The 10,972-nt window shown below is 35.7% G+C and overlaps 2 protein-coding genes across 4 annotated transcripts in view; one reads left to right on the top strand and one right to left on the bottom strand.

Annotated features, from left to right (window-relative positions):
* Window positions 1-8,099, top strand: acot11b (acyl-CoA thioesterase 11b). Of its 3 annotated transcripts, none has more exons than XM_016515806.1 (16): window positions 1-155; window positions 1,401-1,600; window positions 2,214-2,283; window positions 2,368-2,428; window positions 3,505-3,606; window positions 3,753-3,888; window positions 4,200-4,356; window positions 4,469-4,588; window positions 5,220-5,358; window positions 5,538-5,593; window positions 5,774-5,840; window positions 5,929-6,012; window positions 6,181-6,269; window positions 6,988-7,119; window positions 7,209-7,335; window positions 7,589-8,099. In XM_016515806.1, exons 2-16 carry the CDS (start codon window positions 1,411-1,413, stop codon window positions 7,745-7,747), a joined length of 1,689 nt encoding a protein of 562 aa, XP_016371292.1. In that variant the 5' UTR covers window positions 1-155; window positions 1,401-1,410; the 3' UTR covers window positions 7,748-8,099. The 3 variants fall into 3 exon arrangements, with proteins under 3 accessions (XP_016371292.1, XP_016371290.1, XP_016371293.1); XM_016515804.1 differs by having other exon boundaries at window positions 6,136-6,269; XM_016515807.1 differs by lacking the exon at window positions 1,401-1,600 and having other exon boundaries at window positions 6,136-6,269.
* Window positions 8,100-8,351: 252 nt separating this feature from the next.
* LOC107710924 (uncharacterized) overlaps window positions 8,352-10,972 on the bottom strand; it is a 5,546-nt gene continuing 2,925 nt past the window's right edge. The window contains exons 4-6 of the mRNA XM_016515808.1: window positions 10,765-10,848; window positions 9,941-10,064; window positions 8,352-9,859 (exon numbers count right to left, since the gene is read on the bottom strand). Coding sequence (XP_016371294.1) covers window positions 9,225-9,859; window positions 9,941-10,064; window positions 10,765-10,848 — 843 coding nt within the window. The 3' untranslated portion in view covers window positions 8,352-9,224. The remainder of the gene's footprint in view (window positions 9,860-9,940; window positions 10,065-10,764; window positions 10,849-10,972) is intronic.

Here is a 10,972-nt window from a genome sequence, read left to right as displayed (position 1 = left end):
GCTTATGTGAACAGTCGAGCGCAGTGTGGACACTTTGTATGATTGGGAATATGAATGTCTGTTTATTTATTTTCATACATCTTGCAAAGTTTCAGACGTCACGCAGACATTGTTTCTTTCTTCGTGCAAACGAGAGTGGTTTGACATCTATTCATGTAAGTTTGCTTACTTTTTTGTCATTACCATTAGTATTTTAGTTCAGACGCATTTGACACTTGGAATGCCACAGAATAATAACCTGCTATGCAAACTTTGGAAAACGTAATCATTCGTTTTGCATAAAATCAGCAGCATGCAACGTAATGTTCTTGTGAGATATTATCGTAGCCTACTATCTTTTATGTATTTTTTTTCTTTTATTAGAAATATATATATTAAGATGCATAGTCTTTAATAACTACAGTCTTTCATAACTTGTCTGCAGCTCACAATGAAAATAATACATTTATGAATGAGTAGAATGATGTCAGTCAACAACAGGTTACATTACTTCCAATCCAGTTTCTGTTGGAGGTCGTTTGTCTGACACATGACAGGATCTCGTAGGCTATTGCGCTTTGATCGTGCATAACGGCACATTGATTATTTGATATCACTGGTTAAATTTGTATGCTTTCAATAGTAAATTCCATCTGGACAACTATAATGGAATGAGCTGTAATATGTTCTTACATGTCTCTTAATAGCTGAACTATTTGACTGTGCACAGGCCTATTCTAATGACAAACAAAAACGAGTTAAGCGTATTAATCGCTATGGCACGTCGTTTTATCAGACAAACAAGGCTTTGTTCTGTAGCCTATATTATCTGGCAGGTTGCACCTATAAACTGGAAGTCATTGCAATACACACAGCTTGGATGATCCATCCAATAATTATTCTTTATGTTTTAAATGATCTCTTATGATTTTGATTTAATTTACATAATTATTTTTATTTATACAGTAGGCCTATAATCTCCTATAGGCTCTGCAGCACAGTAATTCCAAAAGGAATTTTCTTAGATTATAAATCTGTTGCAAGTGTTGCACTTTCAAGTAGACTTATTTTTTAACTAAATTGGTGGACTGACCCCTTTTGAACTGACTGGAGATTTCTGTGGCTTATGAAAACAAGCAAAAAGCTCACTGTAGCTATAACATGCATTTGGAAGGTTTAAAAACAAACATGAGCATGTGTGATGAGTGAAGATGTGAAGATGACGACGGTTACCTGTCCTGATATTCATGCACATTTTTATACAAGACCACTTATAAGAGGATATGACCTAAAAGCAAAATTTCCTGACCGTCCTGATATCCTTCAAGACAGTGATATTCTAGCCTAATACGCTTACCAATGCTAACCTCCACCAAATATGCACACAAATAAACATCTTAACATGTAAGTTGCTCCAACAGAGCACTAGTCATGGCAAATGAGCCCAGGGATCCCATGCCGCTGGAAGAGCCCATGTTTATTCTGGGAAATGGAGAGGTGTACAGGAACCAAACTGAAATAAAGATGAGCCAGATAGTCCTCCCATGCCATGCAAACTACTGTGGAGAACTCAGTGCTGGGCAGCTGCTCAAGTGGATGGACTCCACTGCCTGCCTGTCTGGTCTGTTTTGAATGAAACCATTATTTGTTTATTTATTTTAGATTTTATTTTATTTTTTTACTTCCTTTCTCAAATGATCCCTGCCAATGATCTAGTAAAACTACTTCCATCTAAGTTAAAAACTAAAGAATACTCTTTTAGGTGATTTGATTTCACTCTGAATCTTCAATATTCATGTAAACACCTCCACACCATATGCTTGTACTAAGTGTCATTAGACATCGCAGATGGAGGAGTCTGTGCAGTTTGGACTGTGATTTCCATCCTCGTACTGTGAATAAACAGAGTAACAGGCTGGTGAGAAAGTTTAATAGCAGTTGGAATGATTTTTAATCATATTTAACTGATAAAAGGCAAAAGCATTTCAGCTGAGAATGTGGCTAAACCTTTGTCGCACGGTGAAGAGCACAGATGGTGGTTGGTAACAGCTTTACATGCTTCCCTTAATGTTGCTTAAAATAAGTTTGTTTTTCACTTCGTTCTGTAGCATGGAACATTTTTTCTTCCTTCAGGATTACATACTTACGTGTTTGCTTTTCAGCTGAACCTGCTTACATGCTTGCTGTGGGTGTAAACATTTATTAATTATCAATAATTTCTCTCTTGTTTCCAGCTGAGAGACATGCTGGCTGCTCCTGCATCACAGCCTCAGTGGATGACATTCACTTTGAAACCACCATAGGGTAACAACACATACAGGAACTAGTTATTTTGAAATGAAACAAAAAGTTTTTGTTTATTATATAAAAAAATATGTCTTCATGCAGGGTTGGACAGGTTGTAAACATTACAGCCAAAGTCAACAGAGCCTTCACATCCAGCATGGAGGTTTGTGGGAACATCTACTACTATTTAGCCGAAATTAGTGAGCACAAACAATTTTATTATGTGAAATCAAACTGATCTACTGCTATTATTAATATGCAGAATTTTAGTTCAGCATTTCACTTGCTCTAAGTTGTGTGTTAATCTATATGGGGATATACTAGAAAATATCATGTGATATAATAATCTAGTTCCATATTTGGGAAACTATATTTTTCAATATAATGCAATATATGCATGGATAATGTATGACTATATATTGATAAATATAAAAAAAAAAATATAGCAATCAAGACAAAAACTGCACTACGTTTTTACATGTAGGCCTAATAACATTATTAAAACACTAAATTAATTCAATTCTCTATCATGTGTTGAACACATATTCATAATTTCATATTAATTTCACATATTCACATTTAACTCACTCTATTCTTTGCATAGTCATACATCTCATATATGAAAATATGTGTGATGATATAAGAAAAAGTGTTTACTGAACATATTAAAATTTTTGCATTTTTGGTGGGTAGAAAATTATATTTATAACTTAATGGATTGAGTGCTATTTGTACTATATATAAATATAAATATATTGATCTATATACTGTATCACAATATACATTTTCCTCAAATGTACATCTATTGCACATACATGTTCCCATATAAATGTGAATATACAGTACATAAATTCAAATAATTTACAAACACACAGTACCATATTTTATCACACGTACATCTATCTATTATGAAATGTATTATTGAATATGAAATTACATACATTATGATATAAAAGTCGCATATGTTTCAATATATGAAAAGCGGTAATTCCTTATGTATTATTCAATATATTGTAATATATTAAACACAATATATTATTCTGTATATTTTTAATATACAATAAATCATTTAAAATATTCATTGTTAAAATATAAGGAAATATATTTTCTTTGCATAGGGGTATGCTGCAAATATTGTTGAACCTTATGATAAATTGCAATGTTCCTCATTTATAAGCTGCTTTGGATAAAAGCTTCTTCTAAATGAAGTACGGCTGATGATGTGGGTCTTTGTCTCAGGTCGGGATTTTGGTGAGCTGTGAAGATCTCTTCAGTGACAGACAGTGGAAGGTCTGTCACGCTTTCGCCACCTTTGTGGCCCGACGTACCGAAGCAGGAAAGGTAAGAAACATCACGTCGAACTAAATCAGAACAATTTTAGCCACAAGTTTGCACACCCTTGAATCAGATCTGTGAAAAAGAGCTTGGATTTGGTCCAGGTCTTGTTAGAGTTGGGATTCATCAGCGCAGTGTTTGGGTTTGCACAGGTTCAGCTGAAGCAGGTGATTCCACGCACGCAGGCAGAGCAGATGGAGTACAGCCTCGCAGCCGAGCGCAGGAGGATGAGACTGATCCATGCAGAGATAATTAACGATCTTCTCAGCAGCTGCTCCTCTCAGACAGGTGAGCGGAGACACTGCTCACTCACTTTCTCCAGGTGTGTTTGTTTACTTGCAAGACTTTGAAGAGAGGTCTCAGGAACACTTGCCACAGGAAATTAGTCATGAATCAGAAGTTGAGTTCTGATTGAAGGTGTCATTCGGTTTGTTTGGTGTCTCTTCATAAACACGCCGCCAACACTCATTTAAGCGTATATATATGTGCAGTAAACCTTCACCGTTCACTTACAAAGGGTCACGTGGTTTGAAGTGTGTAGAATAAATAGACTGGAAGATGCAGTCGCTCTGATAAGTGGTGCTCTATCTGTTTGTCAGTGAGTGAGTGTCTAGATTACCAGGAAGCGGTGCCTGCGGAGCGGACCCGGGTAGAAAGCGTCGAGCTGGTGCTCCCGCCCCATGCCAATCACCAGGTCAGCACGTTTGGTGGACAAATCATGGCCTGGATGGAGAATGTAGCCACCATCTCTGCCAGGTGTACAGTCCCTATTTTACTACAGTCAAATCTGATGATAAAAAAAAAGATATTTAAATGCATATGCAAGGAAACCATTGGTGTGTCATACTCTATATGCGTTTTCTTCTAGTCGTTTGTGTAATGCTCACCCAACTCTGCGGAGCATAGACATGTTCCACTTTCGTGGGCCGTCCCACATTGGAGACAGACTGGTGTTGAAGGCCATTGTAAACAATGCTTTCAAGAAAAGGTACGTCTATATCAAGAAAAAATTGTGGACCACTGGGATGCCTGGGGCTGTATATATTTATCATTCAAAAGTTTGTTTTTTAAAGAAAATATTAAAAAAGTTACTTCTATTCAGTAAGGACACATTACATTGATCAATGACAGTAAAGCCTTTTACGTTGTAAGAAAATAAAATCTTTCAAAAAATGCTGTTCTTTTGAACTTTCTATTCATTACAGAATCATAAAAAAAAAAGACTGGAGTAATGATGCTGAAAATTCAGCTTTGCATCACAGGAATAAATTACATTTTAAAAATATATTCAAATAGAAAACAGCCTGAGTGAGCATAAGAGACCGAACCCAATCTTTTAACGGTTATATTTAAATATATAAAGTATAAAAAATATAATATTTATAAAATGTATATATTTTTAATATTAGATTTGTTTATCATATTTGTTTAACTGGATTATAAAAGCTATGGATCAGTACCACTATGTAGACTAAGGACTTAAAAGCAGTAATATAGTATATACCTATATTATAAACAGTAAAAGCTATGGTTCTGTATCACTTACATCCATGAATCATGGAAGCCTGATTTATCTTTGAGCAACCTGAACAACTGGTATTTCATGTGTGCTATTCCAGTATGGAGGTGGGAGTGTGTGCGGAGGCCTATCAGGGTGGAGAGCCCCTGCGACACATCAACACCGCCTTCATGACCTTTGAGGTCTTGGACAATGACAGGAAGCCATGCACGTTGCCAAGGATACGGCCTGAGCCTGTGGTGAGCGCTGTAACATTCCTGGAATCCCTCACATGGTGGAAGAGTTTAACTGGTTGATGGAGTTCAAGAGGGTGAAACAAAATGAATGGAATATGCAGTGCTTGCTTTACACTGAGTTTTTAAAACTGAATCTTATTATTTCAATTACAAATCATTATCTTTTTATCCTGTCTTTTTAGGATGGTAAAAGACGCTTTCAGGAAGCCATAGCCAGAAAGAAAATCCGCCTTGACAGGTAGGATTCTTAAGATTTTGTCTATTATAACAGGTTATGCCATATTCTTATGATATCATACGCCTATTTATAAGCTCTGGCTGCATGTCATATTCAAAGTTAACTTTACAGCTATAAAAATTCCTGCATAGCAGACCAGCATGGGACACTAGATCACATGAGTATGCTCTCCTCTTACAGGAAGTACATAATATCCTGCAAACAAAGCGAGGTTCCTCTCTCGGTTCCCTGGGACCCAAGTAACCAGGTATATTAACCTGTTCTAGTAGCTATAAATCTCATGGATTTGCTCAACCTGCTTTGTTGGACCATGTGACTAATCCATGTCTTGGCAGATGTACCTCAGTTACAATAATGTTTCGGCACTGAAGATGTTGGCTGCCCGGACTAACTGGGTCTTAACCTCAGAGAAGAACAAGGTGGATAAGTTTTGTACACTTAAATTTTCCATTTTGTCTTTTTGAGATTACATGGGTGACTTGAGCAGTCAAAAATGTTGTAGATGCTTGAGGGAAATTAATGAGCTGAAACATTGTGCCCAGGTGAGTTTATACACACTGGAGGAGAACCAGATGTTGTGCTTTAAGGTGGAGACTCATGTGGCTGTGGCGGCCGAGCAGGTGTTTCTGTTACTGTCTGATCTAAGGCGAAGGAAGGCATGGGACCACCACTACCAGTATGTCAAATGCATTTTATATAACAAAAAAAGAAAATATTGAATTTTATAAGCGACAGACATTTAACAGCCATTTTTTAAAATGAAAATATAAAGTTTGGAGTTTATAGTATTTTTTTTTATTATTATTTCTATTTCAAATAAATGCTGTTCTTTTGGGATTTCTATTAATCCTAAAAATGTATCACAATGTCCACAAAAATATGAAAAAGTATATAAAAAGTAGTACACCTGTTTTCAACATTGATAATAATTAGAAACATTGTATGTTTCTTTAGCACCTAATAAGCATATTATAATGTTTTTTGTTTGTTTGTTTTTTGTTAAGATCATGTGACACTGAAGACTGGAGTAAATTCAGCTTTGCCATCACAAGAATTTATTACATTTAAAAAATAGTTGTAATATTTAAAAATATTGCTGTTGTACTGTATTTTTTATCAAATAAATGCAACCTTGGTGAACATGAGACTCAAAAACATTAAATCCTATTACTTTTAACAGAGTTTTTTAATTAATAAAAAAAACATTAAAATCTATAAATGAACACTTTTTGCTGCAATGTAAATTTAAATGAAATGTTATTTTTACAAGTGTCTTTGCTGTTTGTTACAATGGCTGGCAGATAAAATGATCAGCCACAGTTTCAAATTACTTGATTTAACGTAGAACGCATTATGATATTATAATTAACCATAATAAATATGCCTTAATACAGAGAGTGTGAAGTGATAACTGACTCACATGAAGACGACACCATCTACCGAGTTGTCACCCCCTCTGTGACTAAAGGAGGCAAAGTCCAGGACTTCATCCTCCTGGCCTCCAGGAGGCGCCCTTGTGATTCTGGGTAAACCTTAAACTCCTACAAAATCTCTATATTGTGTCTTGTGTATTTCCAAAGAACAAAATAAGTTATTACATCTTTGTCACTTTTAGAGACCCTTATATGATTGCCTTGCGTTCTGTGACCCTGCCTGCGTACCCTCCCACTGAAGACTACAACAGAGGAGAGGTGCTGTGTGCTGGGTTCAGTATCTGGGAGGAGGAAAACTCTTTCACTAAGGTAATAAATACACAGAAAGTCTAATGGACACTTATACTGAATGAGTGAATGAGTCAAAGTTCAAGAATGAACACGGCTTTAAACGTAGCAATCTCTTTAACTGAAATAATGTGCATGTACATTAGCCAATAACACTGTTTATAACTCATGTTTAGAAACTGCTTAGAGTGGTCCCTTGTGCTGCCACGTAGGTGTTAAAGTACTGAAGGTTAAGTGCGTTCGGTTTACATGCTTATGTATGCATTTCTCTCAGATTTCTTACTACAACCAGGCCACTCCTGGCGTGCTGCCCTATATCTCCACTGACATCGCTGGGCTTTCCTCCAGTTTCTACTGCACCTTTGCCTCATGTAGCGCTTTTCTGGAGGAGAATAAAGACAGCCTGGCTTCCCTGCCCACCTCCACCCTGTGAAAAAGCTGAATTCGACAATCTATGCTCTACAGAAATGGATTTTGCTTCTAAAAAAAAATGGTTATGGTCCAGATATAAGGTTGACACAGACATTCACATTTGAGTTTAGTATAAAAAGATCATGAGCTTTAGGTACGTAAAACTCTTATTTTCCATACACTCTCAGAAAATAAAGGCACAGAACTGTCACTGGAATGGGACCCTATGATACAAAAGCTAAAAGGTACATCTCTGTACCATATTTACCTTTAAATGGTACATATTAGTACCTTAGGGTACAGCCCCTGTGGCAATTTTGTACCTTTTTGAATTTAGAAAAAGGCATTAGCATTGTTATCAGCGGAGTCTTTTTTGTTGTTGTTGAAACTCCATATATATATATAATATATAAATATATACAGAATAATTTTGTAATGTAACCTTGATGAATATTAATATTATTAAAAAATAATAATAATTCTTTTTTTTTTTTTTTTAGATATTCAGCGGAGTCTTTTTTGTTGTTGTTGAAACTCCATATATATATATAATATATAAATATATACAGAATAATTTTTGAATGTAACCTTTATGAATATTAATATTATTAAAAAATAATAATAATTCTTTTTTTTTTTTTTAGATATTTCACCTTTTAAGCTAGAATTTAGGGTCATGTGCAATAATGTAAAACTCTCTACAGATGCCACTTCCAGAAGACTAAGCTAGTATACTGCACTGTTGTCATTCTCAATGACTCAAAGTACTCAAAATAAAACTAATAAACTTCAAATGGGTGGCAAGGTCGATATGTGGTACTTCCTGGGACATGCACAATCACGTTTGCATAGATTTTCAGTCTAGTTAGTGACGGATGTTAGACTCTACCTTTTTATGTCAGGCCAGAACAATGCCTTGATTTTCACACTGCTGATTCATTGGACAGGACCTTTTTAAATAAATACTGTTACATGTAGCAATTTAGTGTAGCTCATCTTTATTCAATGTCAAGCTAAGCTTGCCTTGGCATTTACAGATCATTTAAAGATCCTCCTGTTATACTACAACTGTTGAGAAATATAGCAAAAAATATTGTTATTTGAATCCTGCTAAAACATGCCATTCAGTTAATCTTTCTTAAGTGCTTATGTAAAGAGTTTAATAATGACCCAGATAATGTGGACTTATTTGTTATGTAAAGTTGGTGGCTACTAGTTTCTTAATACTTGTGCCTGACGGATGGGGGTGGTTGTGTATTAGGGGAGTATTTTTGGATTCCTGTTATGTAATATTTTGGATTTTGAAAAGAGGAGCAGATCTCAGTGTCTATAATATGATCTTTGCAGACATCTTCTGGTAAGTACTGTAATATATTATACTATTCTATACTATAGTGCAGTATATTCTGCTTTTGAAGCTACTGTACACAAAGGCTTCTAACTAACCAATATGTAAATGTCATGTTAAACCGAGAGTTTGATTAAAAACATTCATGCATTTATTGCTGGTTACCACGTTTCCATGCGTGGTATCTAAGCACGGCCCTCGCTAGAGAGTTGTGCTGTTGGCTGAAATTGCAAACCATCTCTTGCTCCTGGATCCTCATCCTCTTCTCTTCCAAAAACTGGGCATGTTTCTGACGTGCATGATGGATGTCCTGCTCCAGCTTGGCTCTCTGTAGAGTAAGAGTTTTCTCCATATCCACCCTTTCCCGCTCCTGCCGCAGATGTACTTCTGTCCTGCGAGCTTCTCTAAAGATGTCTCGACGACCCTTGGCTACTTCACGGTCAATCTGGCGCTCAGTTACCTTCTCTACAAGGTGTCTCTGCATTCTGGCTTTATCAAATGCTTGATGGACTCTTTCAATTACTTTGAAGGGGGTGAGGCTGATTTTGTCATGGCAACAACCAATCAGACGCTTCTCTGAAGTAATGGCAGAAGAATGCGGCTGTAGACCTGGTCTCTGAGTGTGAAAATGGCTGATGGCCTCACGTACGTCCTGTCCTGCAGCTTTACGGGACCACAACATGTCACTCAGTGGCTCACTCTGGTGGACCAAAGCTTTCAGTCCCAAAACACGAAAGGTTCCTTCTTCAATTTCTTCATTACAGATATCAACAGTCACACTGATATCTAGACAAGCAGAACAGAAGCATTCAGTGAATCAAACCGGTCTCTTAAGAGAGCTAACTAAAGTCAAAACTTCTGTTGTACCTTGGTCAAGCGTGTTTAGATGGGCCTCAGATTTCAGACTTAGACTGCACTGAGGGGTGTTGCATGGTGCTTTTATGTCTTGCTGACTGTCATTTGATTGAACACTTGCAGCATCCTGTATAACCTGTATAAAAGTGACAAATGCATGTCAAATGAAGAGTCTACATTTAGATGCACCCTAAAAAATTAAATGCAAAAATTTAAATGCACCTGTTACCACAATTAATAAATGCATGGTTGCAAGTAAAAAAAAAAAAACTAGTTTATTTCATTAAACCTTCAAAGTTACCAACATTATTTTAATGAGTTTTGTTGACATAATAATGTTGTTAATATGAACTTAATATTGTATGTAAACTCAAATTTCTGTGTTGACTGATTGTCTTAAAAAATGTAGTTGTAGTAAATTAATAAAATTGTCTTGTTAATTTTTGGGCAGTAGAGTTCTAGTTCCCAGCATGATTTGCATTGGCCTAGATAAGGAGAATGACTGTTAAAATTAAGCAGAATTGTATTTGTTGTTTTTTTTATTTAAGGGAGAGACCTGTTAGTGGTTAATGCTATTATATTTGACATTTAAAAGAGCTTTTGTTATGTTTTGTCGGTTTTTGTCATTACAATTTGTGCTGAAGAGTAGACTACATGAATGTAAGCAGCAATGACTGTTCCTCTCGATGTACTTTTTGGTTGAACATAATTTCATTACAAGTTGTCATGACGTAAAAAGATTAATCCAAACAGTTGCATAATTTTGTTTTGTTTTGTTGAGCCAACACATTATTTTTTAGAGTGTACAGTGTCTATATTTTATACTGTCACGTTACCTCTGGGTAGCCAGTTTGCATCAGCTTATCAAGGTTCACATGAAGTCTTTGGATCTCTGTATCTATCTCTTCATTTTCCTTTGGCTGAGAAACATATAACTACATTTTAGAATACTGCACATGAGCATTTCAAATAACCTAAATGCTATTTTTTTTTTATATTTTAGAATTTTATATATATATATATATATATATATATACACACATA

This window comes from Sinocyclocheilus rhinocerous, unplaced genomic scaffold (assembly GCF_001515625.1).
Source record: "Sinocyclocheilus rhinocerous isolate Xijiao unplaced genomic scaffold, SAMN03320098_v1.1 scaffold327, whole genome shotgun sequence".
Lineage (NCBI taxonomy): Eukaryota > Metazoa > Chordata > Actinopteri > Cypriniformes > Cyprinidae > Sinocyclocheilus > Sinocyclocheilus rhinocerous.
The sequence above is the reverse complement of the archived record's forward strand: the minus strand, read 5'-3'. Positions and strand labels throughout refer to the sequence as shown.

Coding starts and splice junctions, on each gene's coding strand:
- acot11b (XM_016515804.1), top strand. CDS start 1,411: ATGGCAAATGAGCCCAGGGATCCCATGCCGCTGGAAGAGCCCATGTTT. Junction 1,601..2,213: donor CTCCACTGCCTGCCTGTCTG/GTCTGTTTTGAA, acceptor TCTTGTTTCCAG/CTGAGAGACATGCTGGCTGC. Junction 7,120..7,208: donor AGGCGCCCTTGTGATTCTGG/GTAAACCTTAAA, acceptor TGTCACTTTTAG/AGACCCTTATATGATTGCCT.